The following is a 25724-nucleotide window of genomic DNA, read 5'->3' on the forward strand; positions in this document are numbered from 1 at the left end:
CTTTGGCATGTGGAGTCATGTGGGCTGGGAATCCAACCACCAACCATACAATTAGTGGACAACCTGCTCTACCACCTGAGCCACAGCTGCTATATGAGCTGCAAACAGAAGTTCTACAGGCTGATTTCAGCTCCTCTGCAGCGTCTAGGAGAAATCCGGCTCTGCCCCTGCCAGTTCTCATGGGCTTACAGTATGGTCTCAAAGCTGTTACATAGCTGTCACAGCCACCCTGAAAATAGCTGTGGTGTGAGTAGGGTTGCCCACAACACTGAATGCACAGTTCTGGAACAGCCCCTTTAATTTGCTAAGCCACAGTACAAGGCCTACTGATAGCTTTCATAGGGGATTTAGACAGCTCACCTTATGACATGTGCTCTGGCTAATGTGATGAACAAGCAGGTTGGTTTCAGTCATATGCCTGCCATTGATGCTTGTGTCACAGTGCTGGTGGTCTCACCAAACAAACTATGGACATACAACCGTTTCAATCAAAATTATTCAATCCCCATTGCAAGTCAGGTTTATTGTCAAAATTTATAGACTTCCAGCTTATAATGACTTTCATTCTAGTTATTATAAGTTGCATTTTCAGTTGAATTTGGGAAAACCACTTGAAGCATTCATTGTTGAAACTATTTCAAATGCTTTTGTTTGATTTGTTCATTGCAAACAGCTGAAAGTCTGCCAATTTTGTCAATAAACCTGATTTGCAATGGGAATTGAATAATTTTGATTGCAACTGTATGTGTGCTCCCCAAGTGTCGAGTTCAGTTGCAGAAATTAATCCCTGGTGAAAATGTGCACTGTTGCATCATGTTGCGAGCACTGGCAATATGTTGGCTATTCTGCTACTTGCATTGGAAAAGTTTCCCCAATCCGCAGTTGGCCCCTTTGTAAGAGAGCTGTGTGCCCTGCCCTCATGACAGTGGATGACACATGAGCCAGGATATGGGGAGAGGCTCTGACAATTTATGTGTCAACATCTGTGGCTGTCACAATCCTCTTTGTCTGATGTGCGAAAATCAGCCATGTGGAACTTGCTGGGTCACTCTTTGGACCTGCTGCCATAGAAGCCCTAAATAGGATGGTACACGTTCCAAAATAACAAAGCCAGCAGGGCCAACAGATTGTTCAGGTGGCACCTTTAGGAAACTGCTCCCTGGTACCATTTTTTCCCTATGCATTTAAACATTTTATGCATCCATGAACCACTGATGCTTTTTTTAAGGATTCCCTTCTGAGCAAAGACATTAAAAATCCGCTGCCCTTCAGCACCACAGGCTTTTTCAAGATGTGTGGAGGTGGCATTGTCTCTTTGATGGCCACTGGCATCTGGATACTGCCATATTGGAACAACTGGTATACTCTGTGCTCCCACGAAAGAGCAAGCTATCTGGAACACGTCCACCCTCTTCTCCCACATTTTGGCACTCAGAATCACAGTGAACTCTGAACTTGCTAGAACCGTGAGCATCAGGAAGTGGGTTATCAGCCTGCATCTAGGCCCAAAACTCCACCAGCTGAAATATGTCCTTGTCTCAGTGAAAGGATCCCAAGCACTGGCTCACTTCCAATGCAAGGTGTGTTCCTAACAGGTGTCTGGTTGGGACTGGTCCCCTACTGGAGAGTGATAATGTTCATGGATGCCTAACTCAGAGTGTGGATGTGTGGTTTCCCCTCATTGGCAAGGTCAGAATACATCAACTAGCTATCTGACCCTGATGTTTTTGCCAACCCCTCAGATGTGACTGTCAGCTTATTAACCATTAACCACCAAGGCAGCACAATGTCAGGTTCTCCTCTTTTACTTGCACTGAAACTCCAAAGGCAGGCCCATCCACAACTGGCCACATTGAGAGCAACGTATCCACTGGGGCAGTACAATATTGCCATGGACCAGAGAAGTGGCAACTGCACCCAGAAGTAGAAGCCCAAATCTGGGAAAGGTTTGGCAAGTTGCAGGTGGAGTTTTCTTTGCAAGTGCCAAGTAAACCCCATTGGGCCAGGATTCCCTGTCCCACTCTGTGTAGGATTTGGCAAGAGCGTGGTTCCCCAAACTACTTTAATTAGTTGCTTTCTCCAGATTTTACAAGGTTAACATCACCCCTCCCAGTGGAGTTAACTCAGTGGTCATGTCTGACCACAGGTTGATGCAGTCTTAAGCTCCTGGTAGTTATCTGAGGTTTACAAAACCACAGTTACAGAATTTGTGTTATAATTGCATCCAAATATTTCATTAAACATTTAACTATGCATCTTGGAAGCAAAATCTTAGAAGCAAGCAAGCAACTCATTTAAAAATAGCATTTAACTTCTTTTGCTTTCAGTTTTTGTTTTGTTTATCTGTGTGCAATTTACCAACAGATGCTGCCTCTAGGGTTTTAACCAAAGATGATGCAACATATCACAAGATTGTTCTACCTAATGCAATAGAGATCTCAGTGTTCATTCATGCAATTTGGGGACAATTTTAGAAGACAGCATTTTCTCCACTTCATTCATACAAAAGAAAGCCATGTTCAAAGATCAAACAAGGTAAAACAATTATAATGAATCCAGTTTATTATTCACACATAAAACAAATTGACAATTCCAAATTTAAACACTTGCAAATAGAATTTGCATAACTTAAGGCACGGACAAAATCCTTGTTTATTACCAGTGTTAGGACAGATGAGGTGTACTGACATTGGTTCTGTATTCACATTGCGCATTTAAAAAAGAAAAAAAGAAGAAGCAACATGCATTACTACTGTAAAGGTTTATCATTTAATTACAGATTGTAACAAACTCCAAAAAATAATAAGGGGTGTGTGTGTGTGTGTGTGTGTGTGTGTGTATATATAAAATATACAAGTCTTTCACAGTAGCTACGGATTACCATACAAATATATCTTGAGACAATTAAACCTGAGTCAAATTTGCAGGGAAATGTTACACTCCAGCTACAACAATACCAGGACCTCACAGCATACAAAATCTTTCAATGTTTAAAAATAAACTATATTATAAAATTGGCTATTTTAGCCACATTCCAAATTTTAGCACCTCAACTTCATCTATGCCTGATCTGACATTAACCATTAAAGGAAAAATGTAAGTATGCAGCTCTTAGTTTTTTTTTTTTTTTTTAAATTAGTATATTATATCAAATATGATATCCTAACAGACAGGACCAAAATAGAAGGGGGTACTCAAGTTTTCCTCTCATGCCCTTGCAGGGAGCTTACAGAGTGCAAGATATAGAATATGTTCATTGACATGTGTTTTCAAACATTACAGCTGCTTAAACTAAAGTCATGATCAGGAGAAATTGAGCTTTTTGGGCTTTAAAGGACATCTGGTTATCAAAAATTTTACCATGGAATTGAATGTAATAGTATCAAGGTGGTTGTGACTGCTCTCATCACTTGCCTCTCAGCAGATCCTTCCAAATGCTTTGAGTAGCACAGCTAGCAAGCAATTTGTGGCTGTGTTACAAATAGTTAAAAGGGAACTATAAAATCTTTGCAAAGTAGCATGAAGTGTTGCTTACTAAACAGAACTCCGTCTCTATGCCTATGTGACCAGTCACTGTTAACATGTTCTGCTGCTGCATGGAGAATGTGTCCAACTGGAACATTGAGCTGTGGATAGTAAAGCAGTTCAATCCTCAACTCTAGATTATAGGTCTTCTAGGTCCCTTGAATAAAAGCACACACTTCCAGTTTTACCATGTCAGTTTAGATTTTGACCTTGTACAATCATTCATGGGTGTGCCTATACTGAGCTAAAATTTGACAGTACAGCAGATGTGATAGAGATGGTGTTTAAAAAGACTTGCATTTAAACCTGTACCATTTGTGTATCAGCTAGAAGCTGTATGGTTTGTATTCTTTTTATATTGGCTAAAAAAAATATCTCTATAGACCTTTCTTAGTTGCCTTCTTTAGAAAATCCTATTAATAAAAATATCCAATCTAATTATTAGCTTGTTTTATGACTACTAGATTTTGTGAACTGTGCTAATTACAGCTATTTTAAACAAAAAACAAATAAACAAAAACAAAAAATATACACAACACTTATGCCAAAGTAATAGAAATCTTAAAAAAGTGCAGTAAGTCAAACAGTATATGACAAAATATTGTTCCCTGCTTTTTGAGCCAACAGTAACACCAATCAAGTACCAACAGTGGTGTAGATACAGCAACAGATTTTAAAAATAATAAAACAACAAATGCAAAGAGAATTTTAAATAAAAACAAACAAACAACAAAACCCAAAGTGTAGCTGGGACTGGCACAGGTACCTTTATAGGTAACTGACTGTAAAACATTGCTGAGGGATCATCAATAGTTTCTTCAGCTGGTTCAGAAGTTCTGCTGGCGTCGCTTTTTAGCCTCAATGGCATCAAGAATGGGCTGGCGTTTGGCCTGGTAGCGCTGGTGGATCTCCTCAATCTCCTGCTCCATCTGAGGGTCCAGAGATGCCAGGCGTCTTCTTAGCTCCTCTACACTTAAGGAACGTATCTGGAAAAATGGGTACAGGGAGATTATAATTTAAATTAAAGTGCTAGGGTTCATCTCCCAAACTACTGTAATACAATGGACTGAATATGGGAATGAAACTTCAACATTTCTATAAGGAGTTATTTTAATCCAGTATTCCTTCAGAATATATAGACACTGCTCTTTTTCACAGCAATATGGAAAAAGAAGTTATATAGTCCTACTGATTCCTTACTTTCCCTTGGTCATTAGACTTGCAATGATGATCAACAAAGCAACAAACACCTTCATTCTGATTATGATTTTCTATTCTGAGGTCGACATGTAATTGAACATTAAATATTGTTTCAGTATTGACGCAAATTCAGTAATTTTGGAAATACGTTTGTATCCTACTCATGCTCCTTAGTGTGTGCAAATTTACGCCTAAGAATACTAACGAACATAAACCTCAGCTACAAATCATAAATTGTGATGAGTTACTGTGCTTTTATATACTGATTATGCTGCCAAGTTTAAATAGCTTCTGTATTTTACATTAGACACACAAATATAATTAAGCTTATAGAAACACTGTGGAATCTTCTTTTAATGCTGTGCAACACATTATTAGAGCAAGATTATTAGAGCTGTAAGTGACCAATGTAGTCTCAAGCTGCAGTGTGCCAAAAACTCACTAGTGTGCTGCAGCTGATTAGCTTCATGTGGACACATTACCTTCTGCTCTTACACATGGCATCAGGAAAGACACAAGGGATTTCTGGTCGAGTCACCGAGACACTTCAACTACAATTTTTTTTTTTTTTTTTTTAAACGACACAAACAGTGCAGTTTCTCTGTGTATTGTTCTTGGTGTCAACAACCACCTGGGTACAGTAGGTTTGTTTTTTTTCCCTCCCTTTTCATGTCACGCCATTTACTTTTCATCTCACTTAATTCACATCTAATTAACCTTTTCTGTAACTTGGCCTTAAATATTATATATTTATGTTAGGCAGCAGATGAATACAGTTCTCAAAGCTGATGTGACACAAGCAGGAAAAATGGGCAAGCGTAAGGATCTGAGCGACTTTGACAAGGACCAATATGTGATGGTTAGATGACTGGGCCAGAGCATCTCCAAAACAGTAGGTCTTATGGGGTGTTCCCGTTATGCAGTGGTTGGTGCCTACCAAAAATGATGCAAGGAAGGACAATCAGAACTTACAACAAGGTGCCCAAGGCTCCCCGATGGTGTGGGGGGCAAAGGCTAACACATCTGGTCAGTTCCCACAGAACACCTATTGTAGCTCAAATAGCTGAAAAAAATAATGCTGGCTATGATAGAAAGGTGTCAGAACACACAGTGCATCACAGCTTGCTGCATATCGGGCTGCGTAGACAGATCAGTCAGAGTGCCCGTGCTGTACCCCAGTCCAAAATTAAAAGCACCTACAATGGGCATGTGAGCATTAGAACTGGACCATGGAGCAATGAAAGAAGGTGGCCTGGTCTGATAAATCATGTTTTCTTTTACATCATGTGGATGGCCCTGTGCAGTGTGCTTACCTGGGGAAGAGATGGCACCAGGATGCACTATGGGAAGAAGGCAAGCCGGCAGAGGCAGTGTGATGCTCTGGGCAATGTTCTCCTGGGATACCTTGGGTCTTGTCATTCATGTGGATGTTAATTTGACACGTCACCTACCTGAACACTGTTGCAGACCAAGTACACCTCTTCATTACAACGGCGTTAGCTAATGGCAGTGGCCTCTTTCAGCAGGATAATGCGCCCTGCCACATTGCAAAAAATGTTCAGGAATGGTCTGAGGAATATGACAAAGAGTTCAAGGTGTTGACTTGGCCTCAAAATTTCCCAGATCTCAATCTGATCGAGCATCTGTGGGATGTGCTGGACAAAGTCCGATACATGAAGGCCCCACTTTGCAACTGGACAGGTCAAAGATGCTGGCCAAACAACATAACCAACTTCCAAATACTTTCAGAAAAGCCTGCACTAGGTCAGACTTCAATAAATGTGTCAGTCAATATTAAAACAGTAAACAAAGCCAACTCATATAAGCAAACCTGGAGTGTTTGCAACATGCTGACCATAGAAAAAGCAAGCACTGGAATGAAATTACTCAATCAGTCACCTGTTACAGATGGCTACACTACATAATATGTATCACCTCTCATTGAAGCATTTGTTACATATTGTTATAGAATATATTTATTGCAAAAAAAGATCCCATATATTATGTTATTAATTGAAAGCCATATCACTCACCACAGCCCAATCAGAAATAGTAGGAATACTGAGTATACTGTACATCTGTATTGCCTCAGCTACACCAGAGATATTTTGGAAAACTACCAAGGTACCTGTAGATTTCCAACTGTGTGCTAACATATTGCTTGTGTTGATGCTATATGTAAAGTGCATGCAGCCCATATGGCACAGAGATGTCTGAAAACATGTGATCACTATATACTGAACATCATATAATACTGGGAAAGAAAAATAATGTCATATTTTTCACTTTAAAATTGATAGTGTTTTTTAGTCTCTCTCTAGAGGCTGCAGCATTAATGTGAACCTTAAAAAAAAACATATTAGTAGCACAAAAGAACATGAAAAGGGGGCAAAAAAATACTAGTGTAGTAAGGAAACAATTATTGAACTGATTTCTCAACCAATAAAGATTATAATGTTAATAAAAACACATGACTGGTGAGAGGTTTTTTTTTTTTTTTTACACAGCATATTATCCCACAAATGTTATTGTTGAGGTCTGGTGCATCAGCCAATTATGTTGTGACTTTATATATAGAGTAAAACCATAGCTTTTTAGTAGCAAATAAAAAGGAAAGGTAAAATGCATTTCCAGCACAAAGACATTCCTGCTGACTCCCAGATGACTTCATTAGTGCCCTTTACGGGCATCCTGTAACTATATATTGCACAATCAATAAGATAAAAATAACAAGACCATCTCCATTCTAAGAAAAGAGTCATCTCAGTGACCGTGCCTGAGACTGAAGGATTGTCATACTGAACGGACAAAGGGGAAAAATGTTGCTGTGGAGCATTTCATTCTAATAAGGAAAGGAGTTCAGTTAAAGGAGTCAAAGCCAACAGACTTCTCAAAACACTGTTCTGTGTGGTTTGTTTTTCTAACAGCTGTAGCAGTGCATCTGGAAACAATGTGCAGGATAGAGTTTTCACATTTGCTTCCTAAAGACATTAAGAGAGTGGTATCAAAGGTAAGCCGCTGCTGGCCTTACAAATAAAGTATAATATTTATCTGAATATCAGTTTCTTTGTTCACTGTTGGTACCTCACCAATGTTCACTCGAGTGTAGCATTGAATGTGACCTAAAATTTGTCTTTTGATGGAATGACCACTAAGCCCTGTGGCTTAACACACTTTAGTAGACCATTACACAAGTTCTGAATTTGTGTTATAAAATGTAAAACATTTATGGAGGTGTTGATTAGCAGTTAACAAATTCTTCAGAATGTTTTAAAATTCCAGGAGAACTATCAATATCCAAATGTCTAACAAACACACCCGTCCCCTCACACCCTGTCCCCCCTCCAAAGGTAGGAGGCGCTGGATCAGGTCTGATGCAATCACCTGGACTTTTAAGATGAGTAAAAAAAAAAAAAAAAAAAAAATAGTTAATGTAGTAGAGCACTATACTGCTTGCAAGTGAACAAAAAAGAAGGAATACACAAATAAAGGGAAAAAACTGATATGGAAATGTTTGCATCGTTTGGTCAAACAACAATAGCAATCTGTCTCCAATGTCCTTACTCTTCAGTACAGTGGCTATAAAGTCAATACACCCCTGTTAAAATGTCAGTTTTTTTGTAATCTAAAAAAAAAAATAAAAAAAACAAAACAAAATAAATTAGAAAGTTTATTGTAAAAATTTAACCTATTAATTAAAAAATTTACAATAAAATGGTTGCATAAGTGTGCACAACCCTAAACTAATACCCAGTTGAAGCACCTATAGATTTTAATCCCAACATTCAGTCTTTTTGGGTAAGAGTCCATATCAGTTTGGCACATCCTGATTTAGCAATATTTTGACATTTTCCCTTGCAAAAGCATTCTAAATACATCCACCTGGCTGGGCATCTTCTGTGCACAGCCCTCTTCAGATCACCCCACATATTTTTTTTTTAATTGGATATAGGTCTGGACTCTGGCAGGGCCATTCCAAAACCTTGAATTTGTTTTGGTGAAGCCATCTCTTTGTTGATCTAGAGGCTTGCTTTGGGTCGTTGTCATGCTGAAAGGTGAAATTCCTTTTCATCTTTTAGCAGAAGCCTTAAGGTTTTGTGTAAAAATTGACTGGTATTTGGAGCGATTCATTATTCCCTCCACCTTGATTAAAGACCCAGTTCCAGATGAACAAACAGCCAGCCTCAAAGTATGACGCTTCCACCACCATGCTTCCCCAGTAGATGGTGTTATTTGGGTGATGTGCTGTGTTCTTTTGTGCCAAACATATCTTTTGCTATTATGGCCAAAAGGTTCAACTTTGGTCTCATCATACCATAACATATTATTCCACATGGTTTTGGGAGATTGAAAGTATTATTTATTTATATTTTGGTTAAAAAAGGTTCCGTCTTGCCACCCTACCCCATAGCTATGAAGAATTCAGGAGATTGTTGTCACATGTACTCGTCACAACAACCAGTACTTGTCAGAAATTGCTGCAATTCTTTTAATGTTGCTGTAGACCTACATGACCAGTTTTCTCCTGATCTTCTCATCAATTTTAGAGGGACGTCCTGTCCTTAGTACTGTCATATTTTCTCCACTTGTTGGTTATTGTCTTTACAGTAATCCATGGTATATCCAATGCCTTGGAATTTTATTTAACCCTTTCCTGATTGCTATTGTTCAACAGTGATATCCTGTGCCTGCTTTGTAAGCTCTTTATGACACATGGCTTTTCCAGTTGGATGTTACCAAGAAGATGTACAGCATTTAATTGATGGCAGGTGTATACTAATTAGTATTTAACATGAGTTTGAATGTGATTGGTTGCTTCTGAACACTTCCACATTCCAAATTATAAAAGGGTGTGCACACTTATGCAAGTTGGGTATTGGAAGTTTCTGGGTGTTTGTCACTTGATATTTATATGTTGCAATTTCACAATAAAGGTGAAAAGGTTCTGACATGATTTAGCTCATTTTTTATTCGTTTAAATTTTTTACATGACAAAAATCTGCCATTTAACAGGGGTGTGTAGACCTTTTATATCAACTGTATATGGACAGTTGCCTTTAAAATGGTCTTTATTTCTTTTTTCCATGCCTTATAATTTGTTTGACTTGAGCAAGTGAAATGCATGTGCACTCGGAGTCCTGCAGGTAAAAAGGCTCATGTTTTCAAACCCCTTATTTAGAGAGTCTGATTTTTTGTGACACTATCTACTAGAAGCTATCGATTCAGAAATGTGACTCTTACACTCTATACTTAACAAATGCTGATGAGAATCAGTCTATATTCAACACAAAGAAAAATAAAACAAACCATTAAGGTCACAAGTTCTGACACTTTAATTTCAACTGAATTATTAATGTCAATGTTTTGAATTGCAAGTTAAGTCAACAACTCAATGATCAGTGCTTACCACTTCCATGTCCCCTTCTGGAGGCAGTTTGTGACTGTCGTTGTCACTATTTTTGTTGTCCTCCTTCTCTTTCTGTTCAAAATACTGTAGGAATGATGGCTTAGCTGGCTGCATTGTTTCTTGATGATCTTTAATTAAAAAAAAAAAAAAAAACAGAGCACAGGGATAGTATTTTAATGTGTTAAACATTGAACTTGCTGTGTTAAGCAAAAATTGTTTTCATCCTCATTAAGTTTGTGCAGAACTGTTGAACAAAGAGCTCAATAGTTTTGATACAAATAAAAGTGCATGTTATCCAATTATTTGTATAAAATGTAGTAGCACAAACTATTCACTTTTTTGTTTTCTTTTGATGGTGCAGCAGAACTCCAAGCAGCCCACCAAGTGAAGATCTTCACCTTATCATTTATTTATGCTGTTCAATTATTCAGTTATTACCTTATTGTCTTACCTCTGCTCTTCTACACAGGCATACAGAATATGCATACATAACCAGAAAGCTGACACCATGCTAACATGAATTTTCTTGCATGCACAATGGAGATGTAAAGATTAATTAATTTTCTTGATGTGATTAGAATTCCTCTAATGTTCGTGTATAAGTCATATGAGAAATAAAAATGATAATGCATCATTCACACTAGCAAAAAATATTTTAAATGCTAAAAATCGAATGAATCCAAATTTCCTAACAAAAAACTTGTTTAAGGAAATCTTTTTTGACAAGCTATTGGTGCATGATGCATCATTATTCTCTGATGGCCAGGAATGAAAAATCACAGGATGGATTAGACATGGCAGGTGCTTAACAGCATTAATTAGCATACATAACAAATAAGCATACCTCCATTAAGTTATTTTTTCATGGGAATGAGGACAGTATAGTGCAATTATGCTACATTAGTCCCATCACAATATTCTTTTTTTTCATTTGGAGAAAATGCATCCTCAGCTATAACCCTTTGTAAAAGGGAAGACTGCTAGACACCCACTGCACTTTCCTGATTACATCCTTTGTTTTATCGAGAGATCATGTTTTAATTATGTCTTGAAATAATTTAATTGGAATAATTCACAGCTAGGTCACAAGCATTTTTTAGAAAAACAAGTGGCAAAAGTAACAAAGTTAACGTCAAAGGACTGGCAAAGGGGATCTGAAGAATATACTCTCATGGAGAATGAAAACAGTAAAACAGAAATATATCTGAGAAATTATAGAGGAGAGAATACTTTTAAAGCATTATTATTACTTTAACATGATGCATTATAATATTTCTTAAGAAGTCTGAATCTGTGAATTGAATCACCAGTGATTCATAAATCAAACCGATTTGCTTTCAGCCCAAATATTCACAAAGCCCAAAGCTAATACACAAACATATGAATAATTAATGGAATGAACAGAAGATTAGAATATAATGACAAAAAGTCTAAATTATTAGTCTAAATTAAAAGTCTAATTTAGCTTAGTTTAATTAGTCCAATTAAAAGTGTAAATTAAACAGTTGTTGATTTCCATCAATAAGCATTAAAAACCCAATTCAAAACTACACCCTTTACACAGCAACAATCATAATTAAAGAAATTGATTATAAAAATGATCCTTATTGAAAAATGACAGTCAACTGTCATGTAAAAAAAATTCCATTTTCCACCTCGGCACATTCGACAGATGTAGGGGGGTGGGGGAGTGGGTGGTGTTTGTCTTTTGTTGGCAAAAATTTGATAACTACAATGAGTGAGTTATGAAGATAACTACAACGAGTGAGTATATTTTGGTAATCAAAAAGTGAACTGTATAGTTAGTGTTGTAGATTTACAGTAACAACTGAATACAGTGAGGGAAAAAAGTATTTGATCCCCTGCTGATTTTGTACGTTTGCCCACTGAAAAAGAAATGATCAGTCTATAATTTTAATGGTAGATTTATTTGAACAGTGAGAGACAGAATAACAACAAAAAAAATTCAGAAAAACGCATGTCAAAAATGTTATAAATTGATTTGCATTTTAATGAGGGAAATATGTATTTGACCCCTCTGCAAAACATGACTTAGTACTTGGTGGCAAAACCCTTGTTGGCAATCACAGAGGTCAGACGTTTCTTGTAGTTGGCCACCAGGTTTGCACACATCTCAGGAGGGATTTTGTCCCACTCCTCTTTGCAGATATTCTCAAAGTCATTAAGGATTCAAAGCTGACGTTTGGCAACTCGAACCTTCAGCTCCCTCCACAGATTTTCTATGGGATTAGGGTCTGGAAACTGGCTAGGCCACTCCAGGACCTTAATGTGCTTCTTCTTGAGCCACTCCTTTGTTGCCTTGGCCGTGTGTTTTGGGTCATTGTCATGCTGGAATACCCATCCCCGACCCATTTTCAATGCCCTGGCTGAGGGAAGGAGGTTCTCACCCAAGATTTGACGGTGCACGGCCCCGTCCATCGTCCCTTTGATGCGGTGAAGTTGTCCTGTCCCCTTAGCAGAAAAACACCCCCAAAGCATAATGTTTCCACCTCCATGTTTGACGTGGGGATGGTGTTCTTGGGGTCATAGGCAGCATTCCTCCTCCTCCAAACACGGCAAGTTGAGTTGATGCCAAAGAGCTCCATTTTGGTCTCATCTGACCACAACACTTTCACCCAGTTGTCCTCTGAATCATTGAGATGTTCATTGGCAGACTTCAGACGGGCATGTATATGTGCTTTCTTGAGCAGGGGGACCTTGCGGGCGCTGCAGGATTTCAGTCCTTGACGGTATAGTGTGTTACCAATTATTTTCTTGGTGACTATGGTCCCAGCTGCCTTGAGATCATTGACAAGATCCTCCCGTGTAGTTCTGGGCTGATTCCTCACTGTTCTCATGATCATTGCAACTCCACGAGGTGAGATCTTGCATGGAGCCCCAGGCCAAGGGAGATTGACAGTTCTTTTGTGTTTCTTCCATTTGCGAATAATCGCACCAACTGTTGTCACCTTCTCACCAAGCTGCTTGGCAATGGTCTTGTAGCCCATTCCAGACTTGTGTAGGTCTACAATCTTGCCCCTGACATCCTTGGAGAGCTCTTTGGTATTGGCCATGGTGGAGAGTTTGGAATCTGATTGATTGATTGCTTCTGTGGACAGGTGTGTTTTATACAGGTAACAAGCTGAGATTAGGAGCACTCCCTTTAAGAGTGTGCTCCTAATCTCAGCTCGTTACCTGTATAAAAGACACCTGGGAGCCAGAAATCTTTCTGATTGGAGGGGGGTCAAATACTTATTTCCCTCATTAAAATGCAAATCAATTTATAACATTTTTGACAACCGTTTTTCTGGATTTTCTTGTTGTTATTCTGTCTCTCACTGTTCAAATAAATCTACCATTAAAATTATAGACTGATCATTTCTTTGTCAGTGGGCAAACGTACAAAGTCAGCAGGGGATCAAATACTTTTCCCCCCTCACTGTATGTCTGTATGTTGATTGCGCTAAAGCAAATACTTTTGTATAAACAGTGTAACACATTTAAAGATAAGAACTACTACTTTGTTTATTTCTGACGCGGAGCGCAGCCATATAGATTCGATGCCACTCCATAAACTTGGAAGGAACTGGTAGTTCCTTAGACAGCTACCTGAAGTTGACGAGTAAAAATTTCAAGGCTTTTTCTGGTTAGAGGTTGGGAAGTTGCAACGTTTAGTCGTACTCAGCATTAGCTGAAACATTTTCTAGTGTTGTTCCATACGACAAGAAGAGCCACTGGGGGAAAGAAATTATTGATGCTGTGGCATTTCATGTTGCGAAAGACATGACACCCATTTATTCTGTTGAGAAAGAAGGGGTAATTACCTTGGGCAAATATAATAACAGCACCAACTATAGCAAGTAGTGCAAACAATATCTTCTAAATAGAGGATACTTAAAAGAATCATTGCTATTTTTACTATTTACTATTTCTATTATTTGCTACAGATGGTCCTGTTACTATTTTTGCACAGCTACATTTTCCAAAATAAATGTTTGAAATAACCCCATAATTTTTTTCAATTAAAAAATAAATAAATAAATAAATAAAAATTATTTTAAAGACAAGAAAGATTTTTTTTTGGCAATAGCTCAGCCCTAAACATTTAAACATAATTTTCAAATGTTAAATACAACTTTCAGTACACTATATTGTTAACTAGCATCTTCAGCATTTTTCTATTGTCCAAGGTACAAAAACAGTGGATTAATCTCTAATGCAAACCTGGGAGACTAAGATAAAGTGCTTAAAGAAAAGTAATCTGCTGTAGATTAGATCAGGATTAGATCTAAATGCGTTATTTTCTATATAAATGCTGATCTAAACTATGCATTCTTCCATGTGAAAGGTTAGGCAACTGGTACAGATCTTTACTAATCCAATATTTTTCCATTAGGAGGAGAGAGGGATTGGAGGTTTACTCCCCTGGGCTGATTGATTGGGATCATTTTGCAGATGGTGAGGTGTCTGTACTGAAACTGGAGAAAGCAAGCCGTAAGAGCACGAGACAGCCCACAGGGATTAAAGTGCAGGCAACATAGAGGATGCCACTAAATGATAAGTATTAAATTATCTGATTTGGAAAAGTGAAATTGTAAAATGCTTTTACAAAGTACATAGAACATTTCTGTGTGTTGTGCTGTGTCATTCTCCACCCTGTGGATTAGTCTCCATGCTGCTGCAGAAATGTGTCCCAAAATAGTCAGCATGAATTGATAAACATTTTACTGGTCGATATACAAACCTGCTGGATATCGATGTTTTGGCTCAGACTTGACTTCTAGTGGATGTTGCTTTTAATCTCCCCGATATATATATAAGCTTCACAGGTAGGTACGTGACCAATGTCACTAACATTGCCGTTGTGTCTGCACACACAGTATTAACCAATAGGCTACCGTATACCTAGAAATAATCCTTTTATGACACCATTATTTATATGGGTGAAGCAACATTAACAGCATAACTATTCTAAATGTCCTTAATGTGATCACAGAGGTGGAACATGAGGGAGAGCTGTATATGTTCACTCACGTTTCATGGTGCCTGCGTCCTCCTGCTCATCCTCCGAGTTTATGACCATGGTACCAAGCTGAGAATCCAAGGTGCTATCATTGTGTTCAATCATGGTTCCCAGTGAACTTCTGAGTGACCCGGCTGCACGGACAGTTCCCAGATCTGATGTGCTGGCCCTCACCATTGTACCCTGATCAACTTCATCTTCATCCTGATTGGCCCAAAGGGAAACAACAGTAAAACTTAAAAATATACAACTGCACCTGCTCATTTCAAAGCATAAATCAAAATCAAACTTAATAGAAAAAATATGCATACACTGGATTTTTTATAATTCTTTTTTCAATTAACGTTGTATTAAGTTATTATAGTAATAACAGCTATTACTAATAGCTTTTAGTAGGCATTAGTGACTGGGGGAATCTTGGGAATATCAGGCTGCAGACACAAACAACTTATTTTGGAAAAAGCCAAACTTTAAACAACTTTTAACAGACATTTTAAGTACCGAGTTTTCTTCATCCTCTGCATCCTGCTCTCTCTGCTGAGTTTCCTGCTTCTTAAGTTTGATCTCCATGGCCTCTGTGATTAGTGCCCTCAAGATGCTGTTGGACTTGGCACTCTTTATAAATGCATGCTAAAGAAAAATAAAATAATAAATAAATAAATAAAATAATAAATATTTTATATACATTATATATATATACATACACACACACATATACACACACAAACACACATCCATACACACACATGCAGCACGCAGATGCGGCCTTTATGAATGTGCGTTTTTTCACGTGTTTTCATGTGATCGGTCATGTGTGAACCCGCGGAACCCTGCAGGCATGCTTCTTAGAATTTTGTTTATCCACCAGGTGGTGCATGGAACAACATACTGTAGCTTGATTTTAAAAAAAAAATGGTTCACATATAAATATTACGTTTCTCATCAAAACGTGATTGCATTGCTTGTGGTAAGCGTAATTTAAACAAGTTTCTAATTACAAGATTGAATTATGCAAAGTAAGCTTGATCAATTCACATAGGCCAGGTACTATACCTATAGTATTTAAACAAACACTGTTAAAATGTGTGTGCAGCAGTAGTATGGTTGTTGCAGAACGTTAGTAACCGGGATTCCACCCTCATCTCACGTGAGAGCGTGGATTTAACAAGCTTTTTTTCTTCTTTTTCTCTCAGTGAGTAGGTCAGTTCATATGTAAATATGAATGTCCTTCCTCAAAGTAGCATTGAATGAATTGCATTTTTTTTTTTTTTTGCGAATGGAAACTTTTGTTCTTTTCTTAGATTTAAGGTTTCACTATTGAAAAATACTGGTTTAAAGTGAACACAAGTCCACATACTGAAAAAAAGCTCCTTGAATTTACTTAATTAAAATGCGCACATCCATATGGAGAACCAAACCTGCAGAAATTAAATATATATGTAATAATAGCAAAATAAATAAAGGAATCAATGACTTCATAAAAGAAATGTAATACATTTTAATAAAAATTAATCCTAAATGTATTTTTGTATTACTTTTTTCCTTCATTTATTATTTTCTCTATTTATTTTTTTAATTTACATTTATTCTTTAAAACTTTTATTTATTCTTTTATAAATTTTTCCATTTATTTCTGTATGCATTCATTAGCTTTTATAATTATTCCCACATGTATTTATTTCCATATTTATAAACTTTTTTTTTTTTTTTTTTAACTTTTCCAAATATGGAAATGAAGGAGGAGGTCCTTGCATAGCTCTAGTGCATCACTGGTTGAGAGCTCATGTATAAGCATCAGGTCTAAGAGAATAAACTCATTATTAACAAACTCATTATTAACCAAACAATACAGACAAAACTGAACACTAATACATTTGAAAGCTAAAAAGGCTATAAAGCTACTAGGAGATGGATAGTTCTTTCACATAAAACAAAAAACTTTGCAAAGTTTCCAGCCGTTTGACCCAGTGAGAGATAAGTTTCAATAGTACTTATGGGAAGTAAATAAGATGGACCTCCCATTGTAGCACCCTCTGACTCGCACAGATTTTGAATATGCAGGGAAATATTTTGTAGAGAGCCTAACAATTCAGGCTGCACTTCGACATTCATATGGGTGTACAGCTCTCCTAAAACGTCAGTAAGCATCTCTACTCTAAATAACGCAGTCATTTGATGAGTGTTTATCCACTTCATTTGCCAAGTTGCGCAACTCTGTAGCTATTTGTGAAGCGACCGCCATAGTTTACACGAGAGCTACGACCTGAAGTCCCTCCTAAACAAGTGAAGAGTAATCGAGCACACACTTCAATCTATGATGAACCAATGGTAAGCAAGACCAACTCACCTAATTGTCAGATAAGACACAGAAATGTAAGAATAAATACATGCACATATTTTATGTGTGTGTGTGTACTCAGCAAAAAAAAAAAGAAACGTCCCTTTTTCAGGAGACTGTATTTTAAAGATAATTTTGTAAAATCCAAATACGCTTTACTGGAAAGGGCTTGAACAATGTTTTTCATGCAAACCATAAACAATTATTGCACATGCACCTGTCGAACAGTCCTTAAAACACGAACAGTTTACAGGGAGTAGGCAATTAAGGTCACGGTTACAATAACTTTAGGACACTAAAGAGACCTTTCTACCGACTCTGAAAAACACCAGAAGAAAGATGCCTAGGGTTCCTGCTCACCTGCGTGAAAATGCCATAGTCCTGCTGCAGGGAAACATGAGGACTGCAGATGTAGCCAGAGCAATAAACTGCAATGTGTGTAATGTAAGACACCTAAGACAGTGCTACAGGGAGACAGGAAGGACAGCTGATTGTCTTTTTGCAGTGGAAAATTACATGTAACCACGTGTCCCCGCCAGACGTGATCAAGAAATTGCAAATGCCTTGGTGGAAAAGTCGGGTAACATCTCACAGCAAGAACTGGCAAATCTGGTGCAGTTCATGAGGATGAGCTGCACTATAGTACTATACTATACTATTATATTGTTCACACACACACACACACACACACATATATATACATATACACACACACATTTTTTTTTAAAATCAGGATCTCTACATGTACGGCAGCCATTCCAGTGTCTGTTGAATTCCAAAACAGGTACATCTCATTCTACTGAATGAGATACTGATTAGGTGATCACCTGAACCAAATCTTATTTAACAAGGAAAAGTATAAAAACCACTATTGTGGTCATCACTATGCACTTACAATAGGGCCAGTTGGATGGCAAAGACAGTACTAGTAGTAGCTAAAAAGTAATTGGTATAAAAAATAACTACTGACCATGCCAAGAGAGTTGAAAAGGAAAGTTTTGAGTGAAGAAAAGAAGAGTTCAATTCTGGCTTTACTGGCAGAGGGATATGCGAGCATCGGGTTGCTTATATCCTTAAAATTTCAAAGACGGCAGTTCTTAAGAACAACGTCAAGCAGCAGATATTGGGGACAACAAAGCTACAACCGACAAAGGGCGAAAGCGACTCTCCACTGACCGGGATGACTGCCAACTCATTCAAGTGTCACTTAACAACCGTAGAATGACCTCATGTGACCTACAAAAAGAATGGCAAACGGCAGCTAGGGAGAAGTGCACGGCGAGGACAGTTCGAAACAGGCTCCTAGGAGCAGGTCTGAAGTCGTGCAAAGCTAGAAAACAAGCCTTTCATCAATGAAAAGCAAAGAAGAGCAGGACTGAGGTTTGCAAAAGACCATAAGCATTGGACCATAGAGGACTGGAATAAGGTCCTCTTCTCTGAGAAGTCCAATTTTCAGCTGTGCCCAATGCAGGTCTTCTAATGGTTAGACGGAGACTTGGAGAGGCATACAAGACAGTGTCTCGCACCCACTGTGACATTTGGTGGAGGATTGATGATGATCTGGGGGTGCCTCAGCAAGGCTGGAATCGGGCAGATTTGTCTTTGTGAAGGATGCATGAATCAAGCCACGTATAAGGTTGTACTGGATGAAAACTTGCTTCCTTCTGCTCTGACAATGTTCCCCGCCTCTGAGGATTGTTTTTTCCAGGAGGACAATGCTTTATGGCACACAGCCAGGTCAATCAAGGTGTGGATGGAGGACCAGGGCTCTACAGTGCAACCATTTCACTCGCATTTGCGACTGAAAAGTACTTTGTGCGACTGTGAATAAATATTTATTCGCACCGGTGCGAGTGACCTGTTCGGAGTTGTATAATACAATCAGAATAAAAATTACAGGAAGTCCAAAATGCATCTACACTGCGCAAGTTATTTTCACACTGCTTTTCATCTCCTCAGTCAACCGAACAAGTGTGGAAATACTGCAGAGAAGCCATTATGATGAAAAAATTAACACTGTACATCATCTGCTTCAACTTGCCGATCTCACAAACCGCCATCTTTTATTTATTACCCCAAATGACATGAACCTGTGACTGTGACCTGCTTGTGTAGCCACAGCAAGTAAATTAATAATAATGCTAACGCTACAAGGTGGGTTTAATTCAAATTTTTTATTAAATAATTCCTCACCAATCATAATCAAGAGTAGCAACGGTTCAGTCTATAAACATACAATGCACTGCCGCTCTCCTTCACGCTCTTCACCATCTCTAATAGAGTGAGCATTCACTTTATTTAAACTCAGGGTTGTCATATCACCAGAAAAGTCAACTCCAGTTTCCATGTTCTGATTTAATCCCCAAAATACACAATATTATCGACAGACATGGCAACAATGTACTGGGGGAACAGATCTAAAAGGAACAACTGATAAACAAACAAAAATACAAGCTAATAAAATGTAAGGATCTGGCTTTGCATCTGACGGGTAAATGAACTCACCCAATCACATCCTTTATGAGATTATTCAGATATATACACAATACACACAGAGCGGTTCCAGAACTGACTCCAACCCAGAACCATGATAGTGGGAAATGTCTAATAGTGTAGCTTTAAACATTTAAGAGGAGCAGACTTCAAACACTGAACATTGAGGTTTATTGTATTTGTTTACAAGGTGGAACAGGTTAACGTTTTTTTTTTTTTTTTTTTTTTTTTTTTTTACATACATTCTGTAAAATTAACTGAAAATATTAGATTTACTTTATCAGAAGGTAAATTAATTTGTCATGGCTCACACTATGTTCCTACATTCTGTCATAATTGACAAGCTCAAGTTTTCTCATGCCTACTTGTGTGTTATATTGTGGCACATTAACGTTACCATTTCTAAAACAAACAAACAAACAAACAAACGAACAAACAAAAAAACCCTAAACTTCAACCGTGCTTCTAAATTTTTGTAATTAGGAACACAAGTGCTCCTAAAAGAAATTGTTAGAGCCTTAGAGCCCTGGGGACCACCAGATCAAGACGCTGTCATGACCAGCCCAATCTCGAGATCTGAACACCACTGATAACCTCTGGAATGTGATCAAGAGGAAGATGGATGGTAACAACCATCAAACAAAGCAGAGCTGCTTGCATTTTTGCAACAAGAGTGGCATAAAGTCACCCAACATCAATGTAAAAGACTTATTTCATAAGTCTATGAACGGCACAATTCATGGTCTGACAACGGTGCGGTCCGGCTCCCGGTCACCATCGAATATATAGGGAATGACACCCTGATGGTGATGCTACACTAGTATTTTGCTCAATTGCAACAAAAAGTGAGTGCATTTCATTATAATTATTTAGCTTTAAATGTGCCGAAAGCTAAGCTAAGCTAACTGGCGCTTGCACTTTTGCTGCAAATAGATGGCCGCCATCTATCTGCAGCAAAAGTGCAAGTGCCAGTTAGCTGGCGCTTGGCAAAGAGCACACACCACTTCTCCTTCATCTCGTAGGATATGATGCATACATACACTGCTGAATTTTATACAAGATCGCTCTCCCCACAGAATGTCTCATTTTAACAGCAAGAAAACTGGGTTATCATCAAAAGTGGAATGCTATTTGCGCCACCCATGTTACTATGGCAATCAGTAGTAGGAACACCTACTGTTGACTTCATATAAAGTGACTAGTGACTTACATTTATTCACTTAGCAGACGCTTTTATCCAAAGCGACTTACAAATGAGAAAAATTCAAGATAAAATCGCTGCATGTATGAATGCACCTTGAGAAGTATACTGGAGCTGTCTCTGTCAAAATGAGTGAGTGAATAACGGGAGGAGGGGGAGGTGCTGCAGCGGGGAGTCGTATTTTGAGTGAAAGGAATGTATTAGTGTTTTTATCTAAAATAAACATATTATAGTTAATTAGCGATTTCATATTTATTGACTTTTGATAATTCAAGCACTTTTTAAAGCGTCATGAAATGCTAAAATGACATTTTCTGAGATTGTAACAGAGGTGTTCTTATCACACATCATAAAAGGCAATCTTAGCATCAATTAATTTTAATTGTAGGAGAAAACTGGTTAATTTTTTAGCTTTTTCTTGCTATTTTCATCTTACTGGTTTAAAATCTCGTCCTGTCACATCACAGTCTGGAAATGTACTATAGTACTCCGATGACGTGTCGGGGTCTCAATTATTAATGAGCCTGCGTGTTCCTATCCTACGAGAAGATGCTGTCTTTTAATTATTCATGACAACAGTTTATTTTATGTTTTAGTCCATGGTAACGCCAGAGGCTAATGGTTTAAATAGATAGGGCAAAGGACCTGCACTGCTATCTGTTGTGTCTCCATTTCACCCTGGGGATTCAGGAGGACGGAAGTTCGCTGTATCATCTGCAAACTTTGTCTTTATCTACCTTCATTTTTTTAGTGTTCTGAAGGCTTGCCCCCTCTTACTCTCCTGCCTTTCCCTGCTATGACCACCCCCTCCCCTCTTCACACAGCCATCCACACCCATTCAAGCTGCATTTTTCAAAAACATTGAGAGGTAGACTTGAGCTGAAAGAGGGATGTTTCATGACCCTTTAAGCACCACTAGTTAAAAAATGGCTATTTTCAAGGTTTCCCAGTACTTTTCTGCATTTCAAAAAGCCAAAAGTCAAGCACCTTGTATGAACCCTGATTGTAGTATTTACTCACAACGGGTGGCATAACCAATTAGCTAGCTTACTAGCAAACACGGCTAATTTTAGTATTTACACAGCGGTTACACATTAGCACGCTTGGTACCAAAGATTAAGGTAAAGAATTTATGTTAGATGAGGAGTCACTAACCTTTGTGTATTCTGCAAAAGCAGCAGGATGTGTAGTTTTAGTCAAAATAGTATTAACTGCCACAAATACAACATTACTTACGGTACTACCATATTGATGATACTACCGTCTAACAAATACAATGGGATCAACGGTATTTTTAAAGCTTTAGTATGTGACACTACCACAGTACCGATAAACCGTGCAACCCTACAGTGGATATAAAAGTTCTACACACCCCTGTTAAAATGACAGGTTTTTATGATGTAAAAAAAATAAAAAATTAAACCAAGATAAATCATGCCAGAACCTTTTTCACCTTTATTGTGAAATTTTAACCTATTAATGAAAGTGAAAAACTAATAATAATATTCTGGTTGCATGTGTGCACTAGAGATGTCACGATACCAAAAATCTAGTAGTCGGTACCAATTTCACCAAAAGTACATGATACTCGATACCAAAGCCGATACCACGGTGTGGTATAAAAAATAAATAAATAAATAAAATAAAATTAAAAAGTCTCCTCTTTGGCTAATACTGGCAAAATGAGTGAGAAGGGGAGGATATTTTGGTTATCATACACTGTCTGACAAAGACAATGATAAATGCGCGCGCACACGCACACATACCTTATACTCTGAATGCAAGCATTAGTTTAAATTCACTGATTTGGTGGCAGGCCAAAAAGATTTATTAAAAGCCTGAGCATGTGAATAATTATTAGTGACATTAGGCTACATTTAGCTGACAGGACACGGGCTGAATGGCGATGCATGGTGGCCCTTAGGAATTTATAACACTGCAATGTGTTAGTGTCGTTAACAAATAAATGGTTATCACCAACACTACATGGAGCATAACGTTAGCCGGTTTCACGGCCACAATGCCAGCTGCCTCAAACAAACAAAATATAGGACCGTCTTTCAGGTGCTTTGCCAAATTTGAGGTGTTTCCTCGTTTTGTTTGAAATGAAAGATAGCATCGGTTGCACACCGGCTTCACAGCATCAATTATGTGTTTGTTGTCATCCGCCTTGAATGTGAAGTATTTCCATATTTAACTCTTACCACCTTTCCGCTCAACAAGTCGGGGCGGAGCTAAACTTTGCCATCTTCTGTAGTTTTTCCCGTGTGCTTGTAGGCATTCTTCTTCTTTACCACTTGTGGACCAACTAAAACATTGGCGTGCATTTGCTGCCCCCATCAGTTCCGGAAGAATTGCAACCTCTGTACCTTCATTACCAAAGGTACCTATGCTACTGCAGAAAAACAAGTACAGTCACATTTTAAGAATGTTGTTACCGACTTGGTACCGAAGTATTGGTTCTCGTGACATCCCTAGTGTGCACACCCCTAAACTAATACTTATCTGAAGCACATTTCGATTTTATCACAACATTCAATCTTTTTTGGTAAGAGTCAATCAGTTCGGCACATCTTGACTTGGCAATATTTTACAATTCTTCTTTGCAAAAGCATTCTAACTCTCAAATTGGCTGGGAATATGCGCGCTGACAGATAATGAATTTTAAGAGCATATCGGTTTGAATTCAAAATACTGGCTATGTGTCATTTTTAATGACTGAAAACTTTTAAGGGGGTTGAATATTTTTGTAGGCCACTGTAAGTGGCACTGTGCCAAGGAGTACTCATGAGTGCAACTACATTTTATCTCATTAAAACTGCATTTTAATTATTAACCTGTTTCGAGAATTCAAGGCTCAAGGGGACGCAAGAGACAGACAGACAGGCAGGCAGACAGACTGACATGAAGAGAGGGTAGGGATGGGACGGTTGGGGTCAGCTGTTACAAAGTAGAAACCAGGTTAACTTCTAAGAGAGAAAAAGATGAAGCTACAAAAACATTCTTCCTTCTTACAAATGCTTAAAGATTCCCTACATCCCAGTTGGCATACTATACATACTAATTAGTATCTGAGATTAGAATTAGTATGTCCCAAATTGTAATATGTTGAAATAAGTATCCCAAAGGTACCGGGTGGTCTACTATTTCTGGTTTATTTTCAAAGTGTGGATCCATGGACATTTTCTCAGCTAATATTGCCCACAACTAGTTTTGTGATGGTTTGCTTCACCGAATTCAAGGAAGTATTTTACAGAAGTGTAAATGAAATATGGAAAAATAAATCAAGAATGAAAAATTAAAAATATACAGTATAACTTATATAAGGAATAATGAATGAAAAAAAGCTGAAATGCAATGAGGAGTTTGTTTACGGTGAGTGTTATCTTCCGGGCAACAATGTTATCTTCTGTTACATGAAATATTAGTATGGCCCAGTACTTGCACACACTCAAAAGTATGTATTTTTTCTTCACAAAAAGAGTACATACTTTTAATATAAGTAGGCAAATTGGGACACAGGGATTAATTAGCCCACAAGTGTGGTGGCTAGCTAGTAATCTACAACTGTAAAAGAATTGTGCTACATTAACAGTTAGCTCATGCAACCATCAACAACAAAGACAACAGTAATCTCCCTTGGCTAGTAATGGTATGCAATATGACAAAAAAAATAAAAAAAATAAAAAAATAAATCATATCACATCCCAATATACAGGGTGCTCACAAATTGGCAGCAAAATAACAGTTTAGGGGGGAAGGGAGGTTCTATGATTTATTTAGTGTATATTTAAAAAAAAAAAAAGTTTTAAATATATTTAAATATTTATTAAAATCTGTAAAAACTGAAAAATCAGTTATGATTTCATGTTGTAAAATAAATGATAAATGATGTCTTGATAAGTAAGTACATGCGGAAATAGTTACTCCAATAATTATAACATCAGTATCAGTTGTTAAAGAACAACTGGCAAACACAGTGGGTGAGGGAGACAGATAAAAACAGAGAGAAGAAAACCAATATACCTGTAATAGTTGTGTGGCTGTCGCTCTGTTCTCAGGATTCTTTATCAGGCATTGCGACACAAAATCCTTAAACGTTTCTGACCATTGGTCAGGGTTCCGAAATGTTGGTGGGGGATTTGTTGGGATCATGAATATTGCCTGTTTCAACAACAACCCACATATACATCAGCAATTAAAAATGAATACGATCAGCATTTTAAATAGTTATTAAACAATGTTACTCTGGAGCTCTTACAATGTAGTTAATAATAAAAATAGCGTATGTGTAAGAGACATATTTACTACTAAACAGCTGATTAAATCATTTAAAACGTCATAACTTTAAAAAAAACAAACAAACAAACAAACAAAAAAAACACAGACAACACATTTGAAGGTGAGGTAGTGAATTTTCTGTGATTTATATGAAACCACTTTACTGCTCTTTTGAGTAAATATATGCCAGTCCTATGAATGATACATTTTGAATGATCAAAATGATCGAAACTTTAAAATATACATACAATACTAC

At 37.7% G+C, this 25724-nt stretch overlaps 1 protein-coding gene across 1 annotated transcript in view; it reads right to left on the reverse strand.

The window, feature by feature from the left end:
* Nucleotides 1-2544: 2544 nt before the first annotated feature.
* The window catches only part of LOC108271901 (serine/threonine-protein kinase 4), a 45524-nt gene continuing 22344 nt past the window's right edge, over nt 2545-25724 (reverse strand). The window contains exons 7-11 of the mRNA XM_017479835.3: nt 25214-25351; nt 15657-15785; nt 15167-15359; nt 10133-10260; nt 2545-4511 (exon numbers count right to left, since the gene is read on the reverse strand). Coding sequence (XP_017335324.2) covers nt 4353-4511; nt 10133-10260; nt 15167-15359; nt 15657-15785; nt 25214-25351 — 747 coding nt within the window. The 3' untranslated portion in view covers nt 2545-4352. The remainder of the gene's footprint in view (nt 4512-10132; nt 10261-15166; nt 15360-15656; nt 15786-25213; nt 25352-25724) is intronic.

This window comes from Ictalurus punctatus, chromosome 11, assembly GCF_001660625.3.
Source record: "Ictalurus punctatus breed USDA103 chromosome 11, Coco_2.0, whole genome shotgun sequence".
NCBI lineage: Eukaryota > Metazoa > Chordata > Actinopteri > Siluriformes > Ictaluridae > Ictalurus > Ictalurus punctatus.